Source organism: Terrapene carolina, unplaced genomic scaffold, assembly GCF_002925995.2.
Source record: "Terrapene carolina triunguis isolate 2854851 unplaced genomic scaffold, T_m_triunguis-2.0 Scaffold85, whole genome shotgun sequence".
NCBI lineage: Eukaryota > Metazoa > Chordata > Testudines > Emydidae > Terrapene > Terrapene triunguis.
In genome coordinates, this window is record NW_020664436.1 from 20,825,380 (window position 1) to 20,852,143 (window position 26,764).

The 26,764-nt window shown below is 43.2% G+C and overlaps 1 protein-coding gene across 1 annotated transcript in view; it reads left to right on the forward strand.

Moving 5' to 3' along the window:
- Positions 1-26,764, forward strand: part of ARID4B (AT-rich interaction domain 4B) — a 138,266-nt gene that overhangs the window by 71,578 nt on the left and 39,924 nt on the right. The window contains exons 8-14 of the mRNA XM_026649674.2: positions 1,178-1,316; positions 10,420-10,499; positions 13,833-13,906; positions 14,774-14,919; positions 21,294-21,366; positions 22,764-22,858; positions 23,989-24,086. Of these exons, the coding sequence (XP_026505459.1) occupies positions 1,178-1,316; positions 10,420-10,499; positions 13,833-13,906; positions 14,774-14,919; positions 21,294-21,366; positions 22,764-22,858; positions 23,989-24,086 (705 nt within the window). The remainder of the gene's footprint in view (positions 1-1,177; positions 1,317-10,419; positions 10,500-13,832; positions 13,907-14,773; positions 14,920-21,293; positions 21,367-22,763; positions 22,859-23,988; positions 24,087-26,764) is intronic.

A 26,764-nucleotide genomic window follows, 5' to 3' on the forward strand; every position in this document is an offset into this window, starting at 1 on the left:
CCTGACTACCTTGGAGTTATACCAAAGATGAACTGGAGTCATTAACTTCTAAAATGTAATCTTCACTGGGATGGGAAGCCCTTCAAGCATTAAGTAACATGCTGTTGGAAGAGTACAGCATTAAGAAAACAGGAAAATTAAAGAGTTGCAAAGAGATTGAAGAGCAAGTATTTAGTAGTTTTGATACATACTGTGAAACTTTGGCAATTCTAAAGAGGAATTTGATTATTTGTAAAAACTTTTCTATGGTACAAATCACAAGAGTATCTAAGTGCTTCACAATTAATGTAGCCTCACAGCCCTTGTGAGCTTGGAAAGTATTGTTAACCTCATTCTACAGATGTGAAATTGAGGCACAAAGAGAGAAAGCAACTTGCCCAACGTAATACAAGAAGTTTGTGGCAGAATTGGGACCAGAACCAAGATCTCTTGAGTTACAATTCAGCCTTAATGTAACCAAGAGATAGTTGCTTTTGAGGTTTTCTTTTATTTAAACTGGTAACTATTGGAAAACTGAAGTGTTTTTGTAGCTGTGTTGGTCCCAGGATGTTATAGAGACAAGGTGGGTGAGGTAATACCTTTTATAGGACCAGCTTCTGCTGGTGAGAGACACTTTCAGGCTTACACAGAGCTCTTCTTCAGGTCTGAGAAACGTATTCAGTGTCGCAACTAAATACAAGGGTTGCTGCTAAGCTTTGCTTCCTTTTTCTTCATGCTGTGGAGTTTCCATATGTTTAACTAATTAGGTTAAACTATCTGTTCCATTTTGTGTTTAGCTGTGGCACTCTGAGTACATTTCCCAGACCTGAAGAAGAGCTCTGTGTAAGCTTGAAAGCTTGTCTCTTTCACCAACAGGAGATGTTCCAATAAAAGATATTACCTCACTCACCTTGTCTCTCTGGAAAAAAAGAAGGCATTTAAAGATTTAATACGTTCTGTGATTTGAATTTTTATGCTGTGGTGATTCAAACTGCATCCTGAAAATTCTTTGGAGTTATAGTATGTGGAGCCTTTTCTATTTTTGTAAATTTCCTATAGAAAATTGAAAAAAATCTCTTATTATCCATGCTTTAATTTTGTTTCAGATAGTTAGCTTTGTACCCTCTCTGATTGGCAGGTTATAAATCTATACACTATTGTTAAGTTAAGTTTAAGTCTCTCTTGTTTCCCATTGTAGCCCAGAAGAAGAATCCTCTTCCTCATCCAGTGATGAAGATGAAGATGATAGGAAACAAACTGATGAACTATTAGGAAAAGTCGTGTGTGTAGACTATGTTAATGTGGATAAAAAGAAAGTTCTGTGGTTTCCAGCCTTGGTAGGTGTTTAATTTATATTTTTAGAGGCTTTTAATCTTTTCTAAGCACCAAATGAATAGTAATTGTCCTTTTTTCTTTGTCATGTAGGACTCACATGCAACTAGTGTACACAGTAGTATGTTTCTTAAAATTCAACAGTATCATAATTGTCCAGGGGAAATATGTATCAAAAAAGTTTGCTAATAAAAGCAAATGCTAATGTGGTTGTAATCTTCCAAGCAGTCAGACTTACTGATTTTCTTAATTTCACTTGAATAACTTGTGTTAGGGTTCACTGCTAAATAACCAATGTTAGCTTTTCTAGATTACTGTGATTTTTACTTCAGTACCAAGATTCATTAAAATGGATAATTTAAGAAATGCTCAGTAACTGAATAAGCACCTTGTTTTTTCTTCCATGATCTTTCTGGCTGAATACAAAGATAGTTTACTATCATGTTTTCAAGGAAATTTCCACTTAACTTCTTTGACTAAATATCTGATTTTAACTGATTTTTTTTTTTAACTGAAAACACCTAAAACTTCATTTGCATCTGGCTGGTATACTTAGTAAATGGTTTTCTCATACATAGTACAAGAATGGCTATGACTTTTTCACTGTGAGGTATTCTGCTCTTTTCTTTTTGGCTCTGGGAGCAGTCTTGCTGAAGACTCTTTATTTTTCATTTTAGCAAAGAGGCCTGTGCACTCCCTCTGTTGAAAAGTTGCTGTACTGCACCATCAGCCCAGTTAACTGTCCCTGGTGAGTGCAGTAGCTGTCATCCTCTGCTCTCACTCTGAAACTTGCTATTCCTCTCCTCCTGTGGCTTGCTGTGCAGTCCAGTGGCTTTCCGAGGGAGTGCAGCAGTGCCTGTGGAGGTGTGGGTGATGAGGCTCGGAGGGGAGAGTCGTCAAAGCTGGCAAAAGCTAGCCAAAAAAAGGCAGAATATCTAGCAGTGAGATGTTCGTGTTAGTGGATGGTAGCATTATGAAAAATTAAAAATAAGTAAGGAAATAAAACATTTTACTTAGTTGAAGGCTGTAGTTAAAACTATGGTGGGATATCCCCACACCTCCTGGTCAGTACCTCTTGAGACAATTAGTTCTATTAGTTTAAACCTTTTTGTGTCCTTTTGGTTGGACAGGCTTCCTGGACACACTCATAACTGATCTACAAGTTCCCTTGATTATACCTTTGGCAACCTCCAATAGGTATTGGGTTCATCTGAAAATCTACGGTAGTGTTACTCAAGATAGCTAGGAGCTAAGATCTTCAAGTATAGCTGGATGGTGACAATGAATCTTTCCAGGAACTTGGTGAAGGCAGGAGATGTTTCTTTTGGCTTTTTCTTGGAGATTAAAATAGTTTGTTTTTCTTGGAAAATATTAGGTAAACAAAATAATTATTCTCTGGGGTATTTGTCCTGAGGACTACAAATCCAGAAGTTTAGCAATATTTTTTAATCACCACATCTCTCTCTCTCTCTCTCTCTCTCACACAGAGACCAAAGAGGCAGTCATTCTTTAAAACTACAGCATACATCAAAGTTAGTTCAGTAGTGCAGCACAGTTCGAAAATAAAACTTCCCCACCACTGTGACCAAAACCCAGCAATTGTTAATCTCTCAGGTTGTTGCCTGAGTAGCCAATAACATTAGCCATAATAATAGCATAGTGTTGTCTCTGTTGCTTACCCAGACAATCTGGAACTGTGCAGAAAGTCTCAAAAATAAGCCTCTACTTGAATTGGCAAAATGAAAACTTCCATGCAAAAGCCTTGCTTGGGACAGGTTATTTTCAGAGCTTTTAGTGCTTGTCCTAGCCAGCACAGATTATTTTATACAAAACTCTATTCCACAGAGATCTACCCTATGCAAGCCACTGTCAGAGTAATACATATGGAGGGGAGGGTTTGTAAGTAGTCATAGTTCAGAAGCTCTATCCTACCCTCAAGTATGGAGTTTACATTTCCCCACATAGCACTGTTGTGCAAATTTCCCAAGGGTCAGAAAGTAGAGCATCACACTTACGAAATTTCATAGGACAACAACCTAGTTGTTATTCAACGTACTTAAGCTCTCTTTTAAAAAAAAAAAAAGTGTGTGTGTGTGTATAGCTTTTTCTCAAAAATGTAATCTTAGTCAGAAGTATTCTGCTTGGTTGTGGGTATAACTGCTTCAAGCTATAACTCACCTTGAGCAAACAAGATCATTCTCTTTCAGTAGATCATACTGTTTTAACCAAACCTAATATGACTAGAAGTAAGATCCCTTTTGTATTTATACAACTCTTTGCAGTATAGAGAACATAAATGTTGTAATACAAAGGAAAACTGAAGTCTGGTACATTGTCCAAACTGAGTGAATACCAAAGCAAATGAAGAGTATAAATAGTGAAAAGCAAATTAGATTTTAAGATTTGTGTTTCATAATGTAAGGTGTTAATGCAAACAATGAATCTTTTTTAATATAATTTTACAATTTGTTCTTACTGTCTCTTGAAAAAACAAGATTCGACACTTGTTCTGCTGCTCACCCTTCCACTCATTCTTCTCCAATTTCAACTCTTCTGTTTCATACATCATTTTCCATCTAATCATATGCCAGTACAGAGCATACTGTTGGTGCTCAACAAATGATTAATAAACACACTGCTGCCTTTTTGTTGCTATTATGCTGTGGTTTACTTATTCTCAAAATTTTACAGTTAAAACTTAAAAATGTGTAATCTGTACAAATTACAGAAACATACCCTGTCTCAAATTAACCAGAGGGTGTTTTTAAAATATAGTTTAAAAATAAAGTTAGTCCCCACTGTGGTTGTGAGGACTAATTCTTCCCAAGTACTATGAAGTTTGTGGTGTAAAGACGAGAGGAGAAAGAGAACTTATTTCAGTGCCTTAGCAGGAACCATCCTCAAGTTAACTTTGTAATCGGTTATTCTGCTCCATAAATATACACAGCACATTGTGTATAGTGTAAAGTTAGTGCCAAAAAGATAAGATTCCTGCCGCCAAGGACTTATTTTCTCAGTTCGTTCAGCCAAGGATTTATTGCCTCCTTAAATTTAATCTTCTAAATAACATTATTTTGTTGTAGAGAAACTTTGGCTTAATTTTATTATACATTATAGTTAATAATGACTATATATTGGTGTGAATAATAGAGACATATACTTAAAATGCTGAATAATACACATCCCAGCATACTTTTTTTTTACTCTGTTATACTGTGTTTGGTATCATAGTACATATTCTCTGGACCACAAAAAAGATGGAATATCTTTGATGCTTCTGAAATGCTATGCTTAGTCAAGATACTGCGCAAACCTTAATTCTCAAAATATTCCTTTGTGGTAGGGAGAGGTTCATGGACTTGTTTGAACCTACACAGTGAGTCAGTAAGAGAGCCAAGATTAGAAGTGAGGACTCTCTATGTTTAAATACACTAGACCAGGGGTAGTCAATAACTGGACCGCAGGCCAAATCTGGACCGCAGGCCAAATTTAGACCACAAGCCAAATCTGGACTGCCAGGCACTTTTGAATGGACCCCAAATCTTTTTATTTGCTTACTCTCATTGTTATTTTTTATTATTGTCTCTGACATCTGGACCTTGACCGTACGTTGACCAAGAAATTTGGACCTTGCCAAAAAATAACTGACTACCCCTGCATTAGACCACGTTGCCTTTAATTTAAAGACCTAATTTTGTTGCAGTGTATACTAGAGGCTGCTCTTGTATAGTCTTGATCTAACCTACCTGAATGTTGTTAGAGAGGGTGTTCTGTAGGGCTCCATCTTGTCATCCCTCTTATTTAATGAATACACGAGACCTTTGGAAAAGTTAGTGAGGTGGCATGGGTTGCATTGTTTTCAGTCTGCTGATTCCCTGCAGCTTTATAACACCATCTCCAGTGACCCACCTGGAGCTGTTGGTTTGCATTACTTATTGTCTGGAGATTAGAGCATAGAGGATGGCTAGTTGGCTGAGATTTGATCCAGAAAAGACTGAAGTGGTATAGGTTGAAGTAAGTCACCTGAGGCGATAGTGTGTGGGTGCTGTTTCTTCTCCTTTGAGGATGTGCACTGCCTTTAATTGACCAGGTGTACAATTTTGGGGTCTGGTTAGCTCCTGGCTGCTATTAGAAGATCCGGTAACACCTACAGCCATGACGGCCTTTTTCAATTTGCAGATGATTAGGAAATTGCATCTGTTTCTTGGGCCTAGCAACAGTCATCCATGCTTTTGTCGCCTTGAGATAAGACTACTGTAATGTAATAAGACTACTACATGGGGCTACAACTTAATCTATTCAGAAACTGCAGCTGGTGCAGAATTTGATGTCCTGCTTATTAAACAGTATTTCTCTTTGTGAGCACATGAAACCTATGCTCTACAAAATGCACCAGCTATCTGTTGGTTTCCAAATGGATTGTAGATGTTGATTTGACCTATAATGTCCTACATTGCATAAGATCTACCTATCTAAGAAATTGTTTCTATCCCAGTGAGGCCCTGGGACAAGTGCAGTCAGTGGAGTTGCCTGCACTGAAGCTCCATTACTATAAGAGGTGAGGGTGGCTGACAGGGCACTCTCTTTAGGTCCACAGATGTTTGGAATCCCTTTCTCCTCAGGTTCATAACATCCAGAGTCGAAAGCCTTCATGGCATTTGGCAATCATGGCATTCGGCAAGGCCCACCCCTTGCATATGAAAGTTGGGTAAGGCTGGTTGTGGTGCTGTAGGACTCGGGGGGGTTGATTAATTTCTATTATATTTATACTGTTGCTGGGTTTATTTTTAAACATTGGTTGTGGGTGCCAGTGCCTTTGCTTGGCACATTTTTTATAGTTTATTTTAAAAAAATTCAATCTGCGTAATAAAGATTCTTCTTCGAGTGCTTGTTCATGTCGATTCCAATCAGGTGTGCGTGTGCCATGTGCACGGTCATTGGAAACTTTTCCTTTAGCAGCTCCCATCAGGTCGGCTAGGGAGCCCCCTGGAGTGGCACCTTCTTTAACTCTTGGGACGCTACGTCCAAGTACAAAGAAATGCTCCCTGCAGAGTCAAGAGTGGAGTTCTCAGCTCTGGTCGAGGAGGGGAAGGCAGTGGCCAGGACATCCCTTCAGCCTCCCTTGATGCGGCTGACTCAGAGGCATGAACCATCTCCTCAGGGATGATCATGAGGAGAACCTCCTGGCTCCAGGCTTCAGGTCTTCCCCCAGAGGTCCAACAGACCCTGCAGGACCTTCCCTTTGAGGGTGCAGGGCAGTTTTCAGACCAGACAGACCCGAGGCGCCATAGCCTCAAAGATTCAAGGGCAACAATGAAATCTCTGGGGATGCATATGCCTGCTAATCAGAGAAAACCTTTCAAGCCTCAACCCCAGCAACAGCAGAGGCAATATCAACCCCACCCAAGGCAGGACCCTTACCGCCGTAGGGGCAGGAACAATAGGCATAGGCCTCCTAACCAGTCGTCATGCCAGGGCCAGGATCCGACTAAGCAGCAGTCAGGATCCAAACAAGGGTTTTGATGGGGCACCTGAGGACAGCGTGCCAGACTCCATACCGGATCCTTCCCCCTGCTTTCTGAACCTTCTATCCCACTTCTACCGTGCGTGGTCCCTTATAACATCGGACCGTTGGGTCCTTCACATGGTAGAGGGATATTTTCTCCAATTCTGCTTCTCCCATCCCTCCCACCCCCCTTCCCCGTCTCTCTTCAGGGACCTTTCTCATGATCAACTCCTTGTCCAGGAGGTGCATTGCTCCTCGCCTTAGGGGAAGTGGAGGAAGTTCCTCAGGAGCTAAGGGGCAAGGGGTTCTACTCCCATTACTTCCTAATCCCCAAAGCAAAGGGGGGGTCTCAGGCCCATCTTAGATCTGTGAGGACTCAACCAGTATATGGTAAAGTTGAAGTTCCACATGGTCTCCCTGAGCTCAATCATTCCCTCCCTGGATCGGGGGGACTGGTATGCCACTCTCGACATGAAAGATGCATACTTCCACATAGCCATTCATCTAGCCCACAGACATTTCCTGAGGTTTGTGGTCGATCACAAGCACTACCAGTTCACGGTGCTCCCATTCGGTTTATCGACGGCCCCCCAGGTGTTCACCAAGTGCATGTCGGTGGTCGCGACCTTTCTCCGCAAGAGGCAGGTACAAGTGTATCCCTACCTCAACGACTGGCTGCTACCGGGGTGTTCCAGGGAGCAGGTGGAATTCCAAGTCCAGTTAGTCAGAAGTACCTTCCAGAGACTGGGTCTCCTCCTCAACGTGGACACATCGACGTTGTCACCAACCCAAAGAATAGAATTCATTGGGACGGTACTAGACTTGGTTCAGGTGAGAGCGATACGGACGGGGTCCAGATTCCAAGCACTAACAGAAATCATTCAGACTCTCCAGCGATACCCCACCATGACTGCAAGGGTATGCCCGAGTCTCCTTGGACACGTGGCAGCATGCATCTCTGTGGTCAGACATGCCAGACTGAGACTCAGGCCACTCCAGCTTGGCTCACCTCAGGTTATCACCCAGGCCAACACAGTTTGGACTCGGTAGTAACAGTGCTGGGACGAGTCCTAGACACCCTATGCTGGTGGCTGGACCCTCACATGATATGCAAGGGAAACCCATTCAGCGCTCCTCAGCTGTCCGTGACCTTGATAACGGATGCATCAGATCTGGGTTGGGGGGCCCACCGAGATCTACAGATGCAGGGCAGGTGGTCGCAGTCCGAGATCCCGCTCCACATCAATATAAAGGAGCTCAGAGCGGTGAGACTAGCCTGCCAGACCTTCAAGGACAGATTTCAAGGTCAGTGCATGGTGGTGTTGACCGACAATACCACCGCCATGTTTTACATAAACAAACAGGGTGGAGCCTGCTCCTCCCCTCTCTGTCAGGAAGCTCTTCAGCTTTGGGATTTCTGTATAGCCCACTCTATTCACCTGGAGGTGTCCTATCTCCCAGGCCTGGAAAACGAGATTATAGACCATCTCAGTAGGTTGTTTCTCAACCACGAGTGGTCAGTCCATCTGGATGTCTTACATTCCATCTTCCAAAGGTGGGGCTTTCCCCAGGTAGACCTATTCACCACCAGGAGCAACAGGAAGTGCTGCTCCAACGTTCTGCTCCTTCCAGAAACACAGTCCAGGCTCCATCTTGGACATGTTCCTGCTACCTTGGGGGAACAACCTCACATATGCCTTCCCACTGGTCCCACTCATCCACAAGGTGCTGCTCAAGATCCGCAGAAACAGAGCAGACGTGATCATGCTGGCCCCAGCATGGCCACGACAACATTGGTACTCCATGCTTCTGAAGATGTCGGTGGACACCCCGATAGCACTGCCACTTTACCCAGATCTCATCACACAGGACCATGTTCACTGCTTTCACCCAGACCTCCAATCCCTTCATCTTATCACTTGGAAGCTTCACGGTTAAACCCAACAGAGCTCCAATGCTTGGATTCGGTGAAGGAGATGTTGCTTGCTAGCAGGAAACCTTCCACCAGGGCCACTTATCTAGCTAAGTGGAAAAGGTTCTCGTGCTGGTGTGAGCAGTGTCGCACATCTCCACTTCAGACATCTATACCACTCATCCTGGAATACCTACTACATCTAAAACAGCAAGGGTTGGCAGGATCATCTATCAGGGTACACCTTGCGGCCATCTCAGCGTTTCACCCTGGAGAGTCAGGGTGCTCTGTATTCACCAACTCCATGGTAGGCCGTTTCCTAAAGGGTTTGGAAAGGCTATATCCACGTTTTCAACCACCTGTACCCGCTTGGGATCTCAAGCTGGTCCTCTCCAGACTAATGGGAGTCCCGTTTGAACCACTGGCTACATGCTCCCTTCTGTATCTCTCGTGGAAGGTAGCGTTCCTAGTTGCCATCACTTCAGCCAGGAGGGTGTCTGAGTTAAAAGCACTAACCTCTGAACCCTCCTTCCCCCCCTCCCCCCCGGTCTTCCATAAGGACAATGGAAGGCCTCACCCAGCCTTCCAGTCCAAGGTGGCATCTCAATTTCACATTGGACAAGACATTTTTCTACCAGTCTTCTATCCCAAGCCGCATGTGAATGTGCAGGAGCAGAGTCTTCATTTGCTAGACGTCCGGAGAGTGCTAGCGTTCTACATTGAGTGCATGAAACCTTTCAGGAAATAGAACCAACTGTTCCTAGCGGTGGCAGACTGGATGAAAGGACTTCCGGTCTTCTCACAGCACATTTCATCATGGATCATGGACTGCATCCGTACTTGCTACGCCCTCGCCAAGGTTCCAGCTTCGCCTATTATAGCACACTCGACGAGGGCTCAAGCCTCATCCACTGCTTTCCTGGCCCAGGTGCCCATCCAGGAGATCTCCAGAGCGGCGACCTGATCATCCGTGCACATGTTTACTACCCACTATGCCATCACACAGCATGCCAGAGAGGATGCAGCTTTTGGCAGGGCAGTTCTCCAATCAGTGGTTCCTTAACTCCAACCCCACCTCCAGGGGAGAGCTTGGGAATCACCTGACTGGAATCGATGTGAACAAGCACTCGAAGAAGAAAAAATGGTTACTCACCTTCTTGTAACTGTTGTTCTTCGAGATGTGTTGTTCACGTCCATTCCAATACCCACCCTCCTTCCCCTCTGTCAGAGTAGACGGTAAGAAGGAACTGAAGGGGGGTCGGGTCGGCAGGGTCATATATTGAGTGCCATGAAGGCGCCACTCCAGGGGGCTCCCTAGCCGAACCAACAGGAGCTGCTAAGGGAAAAGTTTCCGACGACTGTGCATGCAGCGCGCGCGCACCTGATTGGAATGGATGTGAACAACACATCTTGAAGAACAACAGTTACCTGAAGGTGAGTAACCGTTTTTTCCTCACTAAGGGCCCCTAACACTTGTATAGAGGAGCAGATTTCCTCTCCTGAACATTTGCAAGATTGGCCCCTAAAGGTGAAATCCTGAGAGTTGCTCAGCACCCTCAACTCCCACTGAAGTTAATTGGAATTAAGGGTGGTAAGCACCTTGCTTGGTTAGGCTCTAAATACTTTCTAAAAGTGTTATAAAAACAATATATATTTTTTTAATGTTTACCTCTTTCTTATCTTTTTGTAGGTGGTTTGTCCAGATTGTAGTGATGACATTGCAGTGAAAAAGGACAATGTTCTAGTTCGTTCTTTCAAGGATGGTAAATTGTGAGTAGAAACATAGAAGCTACCAATTAAATATGTGCATCATCTAAAGTGTGTGAGGAAGTAAGGGGTGTAGCAAAGAAACTGCTTTTAGCCGATCAATTATTGCAGCAGCTTTACTCTAGGTTTAGAAAGATATGAAAATGAACCATGTTGATGACAGTTCTATACTTATTACCTACAGGAAATATAAATCCACCCTTATAATTATCATCCCAAACTATATATGTGGTATAGCAGGCAAGGACTGCACTCCTGTGGGAGTTTGTGGGACAACTTGAGATTCTTGCTGCTTTGTTTAGAAGAGATAGCCATGCCTCAGAGAAGATTTTATAGGTCCACAGATATTGGAAAGGAAGGGAAAGAAGAGAATTTCTCAGTAGCCTGTTTCTTCATTAAGTCAATAAGATTTGTTTACCAGTATCATAGGAGTCTAGGGCAGAATTACCATTTCATCTGATTAAGAAAGTGCTCTAATATTGATTAGCAGAAGAGAAGAGAATAAATAAAAAATAGAAAATGAGAGTGCTGGCTCATGAAGGAAATATGTGCTCTTAAATGCTTGTGAGGAAAGGTGGGGCTTTGGCAACAGCAATGGAATAATTTTTTTCTTTTATGACAGATTCCATTTTTTATTCAAAAACGGTGGGTCCCCTCTGAGCTAATTTATGCCACTTGATTAAGTGTGGCAGAACTCCTTTGCATTTTGCAGAAAGGATGTTGAAATATAGAACAGTTTCATTATAGTTTAGTTTTAGTTTCCTTCTTAACTTTAGAACAGTGGTGCACAAACTTTTCCAGTCACACCTCCCTTTACCATTTACGGAATCTGTCTGAAGCCCCACGTTCATTACTGCATGGCCAAGGCTAGTGCCGGTGTTAGGCATAAGCAGAGTAAGCAATTGCTTAGGGTCCCGAACAGCTCAAGGGGGGCCCCTATATGCTTTTTATTATTTTAAGGCTCCAGTCAGTTATGGAGGTCACGAATTCCATGATTTTATGTGACCTCTTCACCTCAGTCTGCATAGCAGGGCATCAGCTTTAGCCCCAGCTGGCGAGGCTTCAACTTCAGAAAATATATCTGCTTAAGGCCTACAATGGGTTAGCACTGCCTCCGGGCTGGGTGGCCCGCTGAGGTGTCAGTGGGTGGAGGTGGCGCTCCCTCCCCGCACCATCTGGGGGGCCCTGGCACAAGCCACCTGGCATTGCTGCTTGCTCCTCTTTCCCCCTGAACATTCCTCCACGCTCCACAGTTTGCGCACCACTGGTCTAGAATATGATTTCAGCAAATTGCTTGACAGTAAGTAATTCACAGACCTGTGCAGGTCAGTAGAGGAATCCACCTAGCACCATGGAACCCCAGTTCAGATTGGGATCTCTGGATATGACTACAATACCTATTACTAATATTTTCTGTTTGTATAATTCTGAAATCTTTTTCACACTGATAATATTTTTGTTAATTATATCAATAATGGTGTGAAGTTTTTGGTGACTTTTTAAATTAACATTATGCCTTTTCTGAAATCTCCCAAAATATTACTATTGATTATTGTGACACCTGCTATTAAGAGAATGCTTTCCTGAATGTGCTAATGAATGGATGCTCATGATTAAGGCTACGATTTAGTCATGGGTATTTTTAGTAAAAGTCTTGGACAGGTCACAGGCAGTAAACAAAAATGTATGTTCCGTGACCTGTCCATGACTTATATTATAAATACCCCTGACTAAACCTTGCGGGGATGGGGGGCGGACAGCGGCACCAGCTGCTGGGGACCACTGCCAGAGCAGCTGCTGCTCTGGCTGCCACGGGGACCGCTGCTCGGGCGGTCCCTAGAACCAGCTGCCCGAGGCCGCCCGAGCAGTGTCTGGTGCGGCTGGCTGCGGGGCCACTTGAGCGCCTGGCTGCAGAGCCGCTCCAGCAGTGGATGATGTGGCTGTCCCCGGGGCCACCTGAGCAGCTGACCCCGGAGCCATCTGCTTGGGCAGCCCTGGGGTCAGCCACACTGGCTGCTGCAGAAATCACGGAAGTCACAGATTCCTGTAGTCACGGAATCCATGACTTCTGCAACCTCCATGATAGACATGGAGCCCTACTCAAGCTTGGTCTACACTTACCCCCCAATTCGAACTAAGGTATGCAACTTCAGCTACGTGAATAACGTAGCTGAAGTTCGAAGTACCTTAGTTCGAACTTACCTCGGTCCACACGCGGCAGGCAGGCTCCCCCTTCGACTCCGCGGTACTCCTCTCGTCTAGCTGGAGTACCGCAGTCGACGGCGATCACTTCCTGGTTCGACTTATCGCGTCCAGACAAGACGCGATAAGTCGAACCCAGAAGTTCGATTTCCAGCCGCCGAACTAGCGGCTGGGTATAGACGTACCCTCATAGTCCACCCAAATTTTTAAGGCAGTTGGATTTTTTCAGCTCAATTTTTTTAATACTGTACAAAACTGTAATAGTGAAAAGGGTATATTTTAATTAACTGTCAGCAATATTTAACTTGCTGAAGAAGGTATTGTCTTATTGAAATAAACTTGCATGATAACTGGTGATTTATTGATGCCATTGTCCAAATACATTTCATATGCTCTTTCTACACATTTAATAGCTCTATGTATTGTTTGATATTATCCCTTTATAACAGGGACTGTCAAACTTTTTTTTTTCTGGGCCCCCCCCTTTGAAAATATTTCAAGCTGTGATGACCTGTCCGCCCACCCCCGTCCCCCATCCACCACTTTGTTACCGGACATAGCTTTCGTGACATCAGTGCACATCCCTACAGAGCTAAGTAACCGTACCATGCCACCCTTACTTCTGTGCTGCTGCTGGCAGCGTCTGTGCCTTCAGAGCTGAGCAGCCAGCTAGTAGCTGCAACTCTCCAGCTGCCCACCTCTGAAGACAGTGCCACCAGCAGCAGCGCAGAAGTAAGGGTGGCAATACCATACCATACCATTCCACCCTTGCTTCTGCACTGCTGCAGAGTGATGGCACTGTCTTCAGAGGTAGGCGCTCGGCCAGCAGCCGCTGCTGTCCGACCACCCAGCTCTGAAGGCAAGGAAAAAGGATGAGTCAGGAAAAATCACTGACGTTTGTTTGTATTTCAAAAATCCGCCCAGACAGAGATCGGAGGACCAAAAAAGAGGTCATGTCCAGGAAAATCTGACATATGGCAACTCTTGATCTCACGACCCCGCTACAATAGCCTTGCGGCCGCCTTTGGGTCAGGATCCCCAGTTTGAAAAATGCTGGCTTTTAAAAATATGTGATTTTAAATAAGTATACTTCAAATAATTGTTGCCTTGTCAACACTCTTTTAAATTCTCTAGTGCTTCTGTACCAAGAAAAGATGTTCGAGAAATTAGTGAAACTTCACCAAAGCCTGATGCTTTGTTAAAACAAGGTAAGAATTACCTTTAAATACAAAAAGAGCAATTTTTTTCTTGTTTAATTACAATTAGCTAGTGGTATATATCGCACCAAATATATAAGAAAGCATGTTTTTGCATTCTGTAAAATTACAGAAATATGGCTTCCCTGTGATGTTGTCTACAGACGTTTAGAAATGAAAAATTTCAATAAGTCATCGAGCACTATCTTTAAAAGCATTAAAACTATAATGCATTGATTATAAATGCTGGAACAACAAACAAAAGGAGTAGTAATGTAGTGGAAACCAACTTCATGGATTTTGCCTGAAATCCAGTCCCCTGTGTTGGGCCTTCATAAAGTTGTTTGCATCATAGTGCACACGTGATAGCCTTGAAAGGGTTGCCTCCACACCTTCTGCATGCTGGAGTGGTGGGCTCTTTGGCAAGCTACATGGTGTGCTCAACTAATCTTTGCAAAATAAATGCTTATATTATTGTTACCTCGATCCTCTTTATTCCCCATTCCTACCCTTCTATTTATCCACCAATTGTGTCTTGTCATTAATTTGAACCCTAAATTCTTTAGGACAGGGATGCCTCTTAATTATGTGTTTGTACATGGCCTAGCACAGTGGGTTGGTGCCTTTAGGCATCACTTCAGCATAAATAATAATAATTGCAAATAGCTTGGAGTGCCTGATGCAGAGACTAATGGGCATGCATGGCTGAGCACCTCTGCATAAGGATGCAGATAAGGAGTGGCTGTGGAACAACACTGCTAAAGTCCTATGATTTGGGGATGGATTCTCACCCTTCCCTTGCCTTCCCCTAAGCTTTTTGTTTTGTTTTGAGCAAATTGATCCTTCTTCTAATGCTAATAAATGCTGGTCTTCTTGCAGCCTTTGACCAAGCCCTTGAATTCCGTAAAAGCAGAACTGTTCCCAGTAACTGGAAGACTGAGTTGAAAGAGGAGAGCTCCAGCAGTGAAGCTGAAGAAGAGGAAGAAGATGAAAAAGAAAAGGAAGATAATAGCAGTGAAGAAGAGGCAAGTATAACATTGCAAACTGTGTCTATTCTCATCAGCTATATATTGGCACTCTGCTTAGAACTCATCAGCACAGATTTTCATGCTCCTTGTATCTTTAACACACATGTCTTTCTCAGATCAAATTCTCATTTGTAAAACCTCCCTGTGGAAACAAAATTAACAACTGTGAATGGACTCAGGAAGCTACCTCTTCACACACACAGTCAAAGGACTGAATCAATAGGAGCTAAAGATAGGTGCAGGGCCAGTGTAACCACTAGGCGAACTAGGCGGCTGCCTAGGGCGCCAAGATTTGGGGGTGCAAAAAAGTGGTGTCCGGCGTCACGGGAGTCAGCTGAGCGGGGCAGAGCGGGGAGCGAGGCATCCATAACAAACCCACCCCCGCAGTGAGGGACGCTGCGCAGGGCGGTCAGTGGGAGCCTGCGACAGAGCAAGGAGGAGACAGCGGCCGGGCGCGGCGACCAGCGCGGCTGAGGAACGGAGCCATTGGGGGAGGCAGGACACGGTCCTGAGCTCAGGTGAGCTTCGCCCTCCAACGCGCCACGCCTGGGGCCGGGCGCAGCCACCTCCTGGGACGAGGGAAAGTGAAACTAAACCCCGCAGCGCGACGGAGGGGAAAGGGCTGGCGCAGGTGCCAGTTCCAAATACTGACACACACACACACACACACACCCCCGGTGGCATGTGCCAGTGCACGGAGCCAGCCCTAATCCCCAGGGAGATTCTCACCTGCTCCCTGGGAGAGACCGGCTCTGCCCTCCTTGCCCCAGGGTCCCCCCCAGAGGTCGAAGTACTCAGAGCCTGGGAACGTTTAGAGACCCTGTTAGCTGGGGGCATTCTCAGCCTCCTCCTTGCTCATAGGTTCCCCCGGGCCAGAAGAGACCATTGTGATCATCTCCTCTGACCGCCTTGTATTAATTCTAATGAACAATGCCACATTATGCAGTATTCATTTTTGAAAGTTTATAATAAGCGATGCTCCGGGGGGAGGCGAGGAGGACGGGGGGCGCAAGGTGGAAGTTTCGCCTAGGGCGCAAAATATCCTTGCACCGGCCCTGGATAGGTGAAAGACCAAATCCAAAGATCGAGCCTAGGTTCAGATATAGCCCTCGCTGCACCTGAAGCAGCAATATGTAAGGGCCAAGAGCTATGTTGTTGGGATAGGGCAGGATGGTGCAAGGGTGAGATGGGAATGAGAGACGTGCTGCCAAGTGTATCTTACTGTTACTCGAAAAAAGAACAGAACATACCCTTGACTAATATACATTCCTGACTACAGCATGCCTGCAAGCTAATTGTAGAGACTGAATGTCTCCTAGCTGTGGTTAAAATATATATATTTATTGTAACTATATTTATTGCAACAAAAATGATTAGGGGAACGGCTTTCATACGAGGAGCGATTAATAAGACTGGGACTTTTCAGCTTGGAAAAGAGACAACTGGGGGGGATATGAAAGAAGTCTATAAAATTATGACTGGTGTGGAGAAAGTAAATAAGGAAGTGTTATTTACTCCTTCTCATAACACGAGACCTAGGGGTCACCAAATGATATTAATAGGCAGCAGGTTTAAAACAAACAAAAGGATGTATTTTTTCACACAACGGAAAGACAACCTGTGGAACTCCTTGCCAGAGGATGTTGTGGAGGCCAAGACTATAACAGGGTTCAAAAAAGAACTAGATGAATTCATGAGGATAGGTCCATCAATGGTTATTAGCCAACATGGGCAGGGATGGTGTCCGTAGCCTCTGTTTGCCAGAAGCTAGGAATGGGTGACGGGATGGATCACTTGATGATTACCTGTTCTGTTCATTCCCTCTGGGGCACCTCACACTGGCCACTTTCGGAAGACAGGATACTGGGCTAGATGGACCTTTGGTCTGACCCCAGTATGGCCATTCTTATGTTTTTACCTGACTTTCTGCTATCAACTGCCCCAAGCCTGGGTTCCACTAGTTTGTGGTGGTGAAACGTGAGGGATGAATTTGTCCTAATACTTTTTTAATCTTTCAAATAATTACAAAAAAATCTAAGTTGTTGTATCTCTCCTCTTTCCTCTCCTGTGATAGAATTAGTTCACTAGACGTTATCTCTCTGCCTACCCTGACAAAAAGAAGCGGAAGAACTTTCAGGCAAGGCGCCAGCCCACCCACTCCTCTTCCACCTCTGTCTTTTCTCCTTTGTTTTGGAAGTATGGAGTGCAGTCCTGTGCCTGTCTTCTAATTAACTGTTATTTTTCCCCCGGTCTCCAGTCCAGAAATAAAGAAGACAAGAGAAAAGATGAAAGTCAGAGGAAAGAACTCTGCTTTACAGCTGGCTATGAGGCTGTGTGTGTGGAGGGGGTCTGATTCCTTTATTTCCTCTGTACTTTCTCTTGGTGCTCAGATTCTGGCTCTGTCCAGAGCACCCCTCCTTTAGCCAGGGACTGGAAACTGTTTCTCTTGACTCAGTTATTCATCCCTGCAATGATGACTGCAATGCAGCAGCCTAATTCTCCCATCCCTGGGTGGAGCTGTAGACACGAGGTTGAGCTGTCTGGGTCCTAAACGACTACTGTACTCTGTGTCTCAACCCATCTTCCCTGGTTGGGGCTTTTCAGGAGGCTGCAGGTGTGTGAGGTTGGAATTCTGCCACCTCTCAGGCTCAGTTAGTCCTCATATGGTCCTTTCAGGGTTTGCCAACTGCAAGAATGTCTGTCTCTGTCTGTTCTTACCTACTCATGCTAGCAGAAAGTGTGATGCTCACTTCTCCTGGAAGGGCCACTTGGGAGGCCATGGGTGAGGAGAATCTGAGCTCTTAAGTGCTTCTGTTTTTAAGGGCTTGGCCTTTAGAGCCTTTGCCTTTGGGAGGTAGCTACAGCTCCTTTTGTGAGCCTTGCCTTCTTTGTGTAGCTGCTGTTCCTTCCCCAGGCAAGCTCTCTAAATGCCTTGGTGAACAAGCCTGGCTCTTGACACCTTCAAATCTAATGGGATTTGCTATGGTAGTTCTGAAATTGCTTCTCTAGTGTCTCCGGCATCTACTGGGCTGGAGGTTTACAAAGTAATGGCTAGAGCTTCACTTTCTTTTTTTGAGTGGCAGCAATATGATCCTGTCCTGTTTTTCTCCTGTCTCCTCTTTCCATTTCAGTTGTTATGCTCTGTGAGTTCCCTGCATGGGAGGCCTTTCTCCTCAGACAAAATATGTGAGAGAGCACTCTTGGAACTAGACAATCGTTCCCCTCCAGATTGCTCTAGCTCATCCCAGGCCATGAAGAATTTCATTGGTTCCCTTTTTACTACTCACATGGCCTCTCTAACTGTGCAGTTCAAGTCATGGGTAGGAACAGTTCTTTTATTTCCATCATCTTCATTTCACACTTAGATACCATGGTGATAGGTGCCATAGAAATCTGAGAGATTAGATTCTTTCCTGCTCTCTTTTTATTTTTATTTTTTTTAAGGCTGCTTTCTGTCCAGTGTCCCCCTCCAAATGGGGCTCTGCCTCCCAGTCTCTTCTCCTTTACTAGTATGATGGGACTAGAAGGACTAGATCTAGCTTCAGCCAAATATGGAGGTGTGGACCTGGGTCCACTTTGAGTTATAATAAAATATATACAGTATGAGGGTTAGCAGTGAGCTGCTTGCTTTCTCAAGTTAGAAACAAGCTACTTTGCTGACTCCTTTAACCTTCATAATGCTGACAGGTACACTGGTATTCCCAGAGTGAACACCGATGAGATTATCTAAAGTAGCAATAGGCTGAGATGGCAGAATATTGAAGGTTATAAGTCGGCATCTAACAATCTCCCAGGATGCCTTGGCATCAGACTACAGACAGTTTGGTTCTTCATGAGATTCTCAGAATAGCAGGGATCACCTTGCTAAAGTGTCTCACTTCAGTCCCCCTGCGAAATCCACTGGGTCTGCACACTCTGAGGATGTACAAACACTCTTCTGTAGATCTTGGCATATCAAACCTTAATTCTGTCCCTTTAGCACATTGTCCTAGAATCTAGCAGGGAATTTAATTACAACAAGGGATACCTACTTGCAGTTTTGGTACCTGGTGTAACAAGTATCTTCTCTGTGCTTTAGGAATAGTATCTTAGGGTATGTCTACACTTCAGTTAGACACCCACAGCTGGCCCGTGTGAACTGACTTGAGCTCATGGGGCTCAGACTAAGGAGCTGTTTAATTGTGGTGTAGATGTTCAGGCTGAGGGTTGGAGCCCGGGCTCTAAGACCCCATGAAGTGGGAAGATTCCAGAGCTCAGGCGGAAGCCCAAACTCAAATGTCTACACTGCAGTTTTAAACAGCCCTCTAGCCCAAGCCCCACAAGCCTGAGTCAGCTGGCAGTGTCAAATTGCAGTGTAAGATACTCATAGGGTCCACAAGGGATGGCAGCAGAACCCGCAGCACTCTGCTCAGTATCTACAGCACCTCTGGTTTTTGGCTCTCTTAGCACTTGAAGGAAATTAGATACGTGATACTTCTTGAAACGGTAGGTTTCCTGGGAACATCTGGTCAGTGCTTTCCTCCCTGACCTCTTATGGTTCTATGTGGTCACCCTCTCGTGACAAGCATTTTCTTGGTTGTGAGCCATTTGCCAAATCTAACTTTTTTCCTTCTCTTCTGACCCAGATTACTTCAGGGAAGGAAATCTCCTGAATTTCCACAATATCTGAGACTTTTGGTCTAGATAGAATACAGTCCTGCTTCTCATTTTTGCAAAATATCCCTGGCCGTTATTTTGTTCCTTCTTTTCACATGCAAGAGAAGGTGTTTATTTCAGTCAGACCCAGCACAAGCTCCCTTATTTCATCTTGATGTCAAGAAGGATCTCTAGCTATGTCAGTGATCACATTAGTAGTTTGGTATGGGAATTTCTTTTCCCTCACTTTATACTAAAAATTCTTAATCTTTAGGCTGCTGTCAGCAACTTGGGCTGACCCTTCACCCACACGATCTGCTAAATTACTATATTGCCCTCTTTTACGCAAGTTTTTGTTATTAATTAATGTTAAATGGAGAATATGCCAACACATTAGAAGTATGTTTTCCTCTTGACTTCTACTGTGTATCCAATTAGTGTATGATGAGGGGGAGGACACGTACAACAAGAGAACTTCTTACTGGTAATTCTGTTAATTGTAGGCTTTGCCAGTCCTACATTCATCCCTCCACCTGTTGAGGCTATTAAGTGAGGAGTTATCTTTTTTATTTATATCATATTCTTAGTAATTGTATTCAAATTTTGTAAGTTTCTCAGCTGAGGTCTGGTGCGTCTACACACGTCTTGATGAATAATACTTTTGTCTCCTTGCTTCTGGATTGGTGAAGTCATAATGCTTAGGGTAAGAAGTAGAATGGGAAAGATGAAGGTGATATAGCAACAAAGTAATTTTTCTTTATTTACAGAAATGATACATCAGTTATACTCACAGAAAGTCTGCTATGGGTCAGAATTAAAAGGAATACAAAGAATTGAAACTAACTCCTACTCTGCATGCCTCTTCGAAATATCTTAAACTTAGTGATTAAAATTCCTAGAAGTTATGATTACACTAGAAGTAAGATGATACTCATATGGGAGATATTAATTAATATCAGTTGAGGCACATGGTATTTCTGGGGATTTCCTAACCAGCTTGGGAGGAGCTGTTGGACTGAGCCACAGTGTCTTGCCATTGATCTCTGCTGATGGTTAATCTAGTGTAGAGGTTTATTACTGTCATAAGTTTAATAGCCACAAATATTTTTGATGTACCTATTCTAGATTTGTTTGTTTCAAATTAATTCAGTGTATACCATGTACTCTACTTCTCTGGCAATGTGCATGCAATGTCATTAACCTCAGCATGTTACTAGTGGCTTGTGGAACTGCTGAAGAAAAAAGTACAGGCACAATTTTATCTTCCGCTTCATCTTTGAAAGTGACTTAATCCATCCAGGCATTAAAGAATAACCACATCTAATTATAGGACAAATGAATCTCAAAATTGTGTGTAATCTTTTGAGGAGCAATACTGGTGTCTACCAGACTCTGTTTTCTGCCTAATTTAACACAATTGAGAGCTTGTGTTGATTTATAAGAATTCTTATGACATTTTGATGATAATCTATTGAAAACCCCTAAAGATCAAACCATATATTTTTTTACAGTTTTTATTAGCTGGAAATAGCCTTTCCTGTTTCCAAATCGCTTAACATTCAGAGACCATATGCCCTCTGTATAGCATGCCGTCAGTGTCATTAAATTCTACAGTAAATCAAACTTTTTAATGTAAACTTAATTTGCTACAGTAGTTTTCCAAATTAAAGTCTGGTAGTTAGAAGTGCTTAACAAGACAAGTGATAAATTTTATTTTCTTGTATTACTTATATTAGGAAGAAATAGAGCCTTTTCCAGAGGAAAGGGAGAATTTTCTACAACAGTTATACAAATTTATGGAAGACAGAGGTGGGTGTTTTATCTTCAATTATGTAATGTATATTGAAGCTTTGAGCTATGACCCACTATTGCTTTGCAATTCATTTTTGGAAACCAGTGTGGCCATATCCATCTCTTGCTGTGATCTGGGAGATTGTAGTCTGTCACTTGACCCTCTTTGTCTTCTCAGCATTCATGAGTGCTAAAATGCAGACATATCCCTGCTTTGAAAAATAAGTGGATATGCTCCATATACCCCTGTATATCATACACTATATCCCTGTGTTGTATATAGCTGTGCATTTAATGCCTAGTTTTGTTCTTAATTCTATTACTGCATACATTCCATTTCATAATTTTAATAAGATGCCTCAATAAATTTATTTTAGAACAACAAATATCATTTGGATGCTTCAATTCATTCTGGTTTTAGCTCGTGCCTTGTAATACCACCTGAATGTTTGTGGTGTTGATAAGGGAAACTGAAATGCCTTTAAAAACATATCCCTTTAATATGTCAAATCCTTAACAGATATATAGGGAGAGATTACAAATAAATATGCTTTCAGAAATCAAATAGTTTCTCTCTTAATTGTGTGGTAAGACTTGCGTTCAGAGGCCTCTGTTTCACCTACACACACACACATGAATTGTGATATCTTTAATGGATTGAGATAAAAGTGAGCTTTTAAATAAAGCTGTATAGTTTGATTATGGTTTTTATTATCTTATTGTTAAGGGCCTATCAAATTCACGGCCATGAAAAACACGTCACGGACTGTGAAATCTGGTCTCCCCCTATGAAATCTGGTCTTTTGTGTGCTTTTACTCTATACTATACATATTTCACGGTGGGGAGACCAGTGTTTCTCAAATTGGGGATCCTGACCCAAAAGGGAGTTGCAGGGGGGGTCACAAGGTTATTTTAGGGGGGTTATGGTATTGCCACCCTTACTTCTGCGCTGACTTCAGAGCTGGGTGACAAGAGAGCAGCAGCTACAGGCCGGAAGCCCACCTCTGAATGCAGAGCCGCCGCCAGCAGCAATGCAGAAGTAAGAGTAGCAGTACTGCAACCCCCCTACAATAACCTTGCAAACCCCCCCCCCCAACTCCTTTTTGGGTCAGGACCCCTACAATTACAATACCATAAAATTTCAGATTTAAATAGCTGAAATCATGAAATTTGTGATTTTTAAAATCCTATGACCGTGAAATTGACCAAAATGGGCCGTGAATTTGGTAGGGCCAGACTAATTGTATAAATAGAAAAATAAATAAAGACTGTACTATGAACATGATATGGTCAGAATCAAAGAGCTTGCAGTAATATATTTAGTAACGTGAAATAATTTAGGTATAAATTTCTGGTCTTGTGCTCAGTAAAAAGACACATTTCAAAATATTTTAATAATTGTATTCTTCCACAGGGACTCCTATTAATAAACGACCTGTACTTGGATACAGAAATTTGAATCTCTTTAAATTATTCAGACTTGTACACAAGCTTGGAGGATTTGATAATGTAAGTATTAAAGTTAAGATGGAAAGTATTTCAGATGCATAAAGTCTGAGGAAAAAAATATTAAAGATTAAATTTAAGTCATAGTAAATAAGACTCCTATACAAAAACTCTAGGAATCTGAAAAATTAATCCTGCAACATAATACACGCAGCAGCATTATTAAAAAAACAAACATTCAAACAAACAGATTACATAATTAATTTCTTTGTGATACATGCAGTAGATCTAACTATTGCTGTATAATAATGTAGTCAGTCAGAGTACTTTCTTTTTCTCTGCGGATTCAGTGAATACCTGTCTGAGAACCTTTGTTTTAGACACTGAGCAAATAGTAGAGACTTCTAAATCGCTGCACAAGTCCTCAAATGCAAGCAATCTGAGTTAAGGTTTCTATGGCATCCTTAACTCCTCCCCACTGTGGATCATATATAGAAGACTGTGCTGGCTGGAATTAGCTGAACTGATCTTGAAGCAGCAATTGGATCACTTACTTGGAATTCCTGGGGAAGTAGACTCTATTCCTACTTTTGATGTCTTCCTATAAAATTAACTTATAAATTGGTCATGTATATTCATACAGTAAAATGCAGTGTCATCTTTCTGATGCTAAGGGTCACATACTTAGAGAACAAGATGTGTTACAGTACCTTTTGAGGACTGTTGGAACTGAGCATACTAAACAGGTTACAAAACTTGAGCACATTAAGAGTGTAAAAGGCAGTGGAAGAGCTGATAGAGGCAGTTTCTGGGGAACCTGGGTATTGTACCATTCAGGACTTTAAAAATTGCCACATACGTTTGAACTGCCTTCTTTATTTTAAATTAAAACTCCAGCTTTGGTAAATAAGGTTACTATCAAAGTAAGTTTTTGTTATAACCCACTTGGCTGACTCCTGCAGTTTGAGACTGTGGCTTACTGAAATGCAAATTGACAGAAGTTCTAAACTGACGATAATAATTCGGTGCAGCAGAACAGTGATTTTTTTGTTGAATACATTCTTTTGTGGATCTGAAGAAATTTTTTAACAATTGTTAGCATTCATCTATTGTTGCAAAGATAATAGACTTAAATTAGTCTTATGGTTTGTACTAGATTAACGTGCACATTTGTATTTTGCTGTGTGTAACAGATTGAAAGTGGAGCAGTATGGAAGCAGGTGTATCAAGATCTTGGAATACCTGTATTGAACTCAGCTGCAGGATATAATGTCAAATGTGCTTACAAAAAGTAAGTGATACAACACATGTAAAATGGATGAAATATGAACAGTGATACCATTGTGGGGTGTTTATGTATAGATTCCAATGGAAACACCTCTTTTATGAAAAATAGTAACTGTCAATTCCATATTATTAATTATTTTGGAATTTTAAGAATCAGAAATGTAGGACTGGCAAGGACCTTGATAGGACATCTAGTCCAGTCCCCTGCACTGAGTCGGGATTACAGCCTTGTCTACACTACAAAGTTTTGTCGGCAAAAGTTATGCCACTTTAATTAAAGCATTTTAATTAAAACCACTGTTGCATGTCCACACTAGCTCCTTGTGTCGGCAGAGCACATGCACACTAACAGCTCTTGCATTGACACAGAGAGCAGTGCACTGTGGTGGCCATCCCACTGTGTAACTGGCTGTAGGGTGCTTTGGGAAGGGTTTGCAATGCCTCATGGGGCAGGTACAGCGTCACATGATGAGGTTTCTCAATCCCATCCTACTAGATTGCCAGTTGCTTTTCAACTGAAGTTTGGTGTGGGGGAAGGAGGGAAAGGAGAGTGGTGTGTCTGGGGTGGGGGAGACAGCAGGCTGACCAACCTATCCTGAGGCAGGGGGAGGGGGACATCCCCTCCACATCAGCCCCCAGCTCTGCTCGGCATAACAGTCTCTCCCAAAGCAGCCTGCTCTGCCTGCCTGCCTGCCTATGGTTCTGTGATTCCCTCTGAGTTCTCCCAAAGCCTCGTCAGCTGCCTGGAGCAGCATCCTGAGAAGCTCTGTTTGCTCTCTGTGCTGAGGATTGTCAAAGCAGCATGGCAGTCCTGCCAGAGGCTGTATTCCTAGTGCAGGGCAGAACAGGAGCATTCCACATTAATGGTTAGTTCCCAATCCCAGAGCAGAGCAGCAGACCCAGCTGTCAGATACTTCCCGGAGCTTTGAAAGGGAGGGGCGCATGCCTGCAGGACTGCAGAGATTAAAACAGAGAACAGAGTGGTCACAGCAGGCATTGTGAGATACTGGTGGAAGCCAGTTATGTCAACAAAACAAACAGCAGAATCTGCACTGACGCTTTGTCACTTGAACTTTGCCGCAAAAAGCTTTATGCCTCTCGTTGAAGTGGTTTTATTTTGTTGGCAAAACAGCAGAGTTTTGCCGCCAAAAGTAGCTTTGCAGTGTGTACACCCCCCTTGTTTTGTCTATAAAAGGCAGCTTTTGCTGACAAAACTTTGTAGTGTAGACAAGGCCTAAGTTGTTGTTCACCTCATGCTATACTTAGGATTGTATCTCTTCTGTAATGTATGTTGTTGTTCTCTGTTGTGTCAAACATAAGCTACTTGTCTTCACAACCTGTCCATTCCCTATCTGTCATCTCTCATTTAGCATCAAAAGGTCAACTCCTACCTCTTATTGACCCCATGATATCAGCCTCCTTTACCCACTTGTGAAATTTTTCAAACCAGAGCCTGTGTGCATTCTACCATTCTGCCCCTCACGCTTGAAAGAAGATTCCTGTAAACATCTGCAAAACTAATTCACTATTCTTCTCTCCTTAAAATTCTCCTCTGCCATTAAGCCTATAAAAAACTTGACAATAGCTGGGCCACTAGCGTATCAAGACCACTTCCTACCATGCTGACCAATACTGTCTCACTGTTTCCTTGTACTCCCTCTTTGGTCTGTTTGTATCTATCTGGTGTCTCTTGTTTTACACTTAGATTGTAAGCTCTTTGGGGCAGGGACTGTCCTTTTGTTCTGTTTGTACAATGCCTAGGACAATGGAGTCCTGGTCTAGCATTGGGGCTCCTAGGCACTATGATAATACAAATAATAAAAAATAATAATAGATATAAAAACTTCTCCAGTGCCAGAGGAACTTAAATCTGTGGTTTTGGATGAGGGTTAGTTTGCCACAATATCTTAAAATATGTATATATTTTGATGCATTTTTGCTCTTTTTTTAAAAAAAGTACAGTAAAAGCTTTGTTATCCGGCATGTTGGAGGAATGGGGGGTTAGTCAAAAATTCCAGTTAACTAAGAGTTATGCTTACCAATGGAGGGAGGGAGTTTGGTTGCGGGAGGCGGCTCAGGGCTGAGGGTTGGGGTGTGGGCTTTAGGAGGGAGTTTGAGTGCTGGAGGGGGCTCGGGGCAGGGTGTTGGGGTGTGGGAGGGTTTTTGAGGTGCTGGATCCGGGCGGCGCTCACCTTAGGTGGCTCCCCGCAAGCGGTGACATGTTCCAGCTGCTCCTAGGTGGAGGCGTGGCTAGGCAGCTCTTTGAGCTGCCTCTGCCCGCAGGCGCCAACCCCACAGCTCCCATTGGATATCCAATGGGAGCTGCAGAGCCAGTGCTCGGGGCGGGGATAGCGCATGGAGCCCCCGTGGCCATTCCTCTGCCTAGGAGCAGCCGGGACATGTCGCCGCTTGCAGGGAGCCACCCGAGGTGAGCGCCACCCGGATCCGGCACCCCAAAATGCCATTTTCTAGAGCTTTCTGGCTGGTAAAGTCCTGGATAACACAGCTTTTACTGTATTGGGAAAAAAACAAAAAATGGAAGTGTAAAACATAATAGGAAGGTAAATCGGAGGAGTGGAAAACCTTGCATTATTATACATTCTGTACTGCTGGTTGTCAAATGTTGGTCCACAAAGCCCTTGATGATGTCCACAGAATGAAGTAATTGGGAATCAGTAGTAG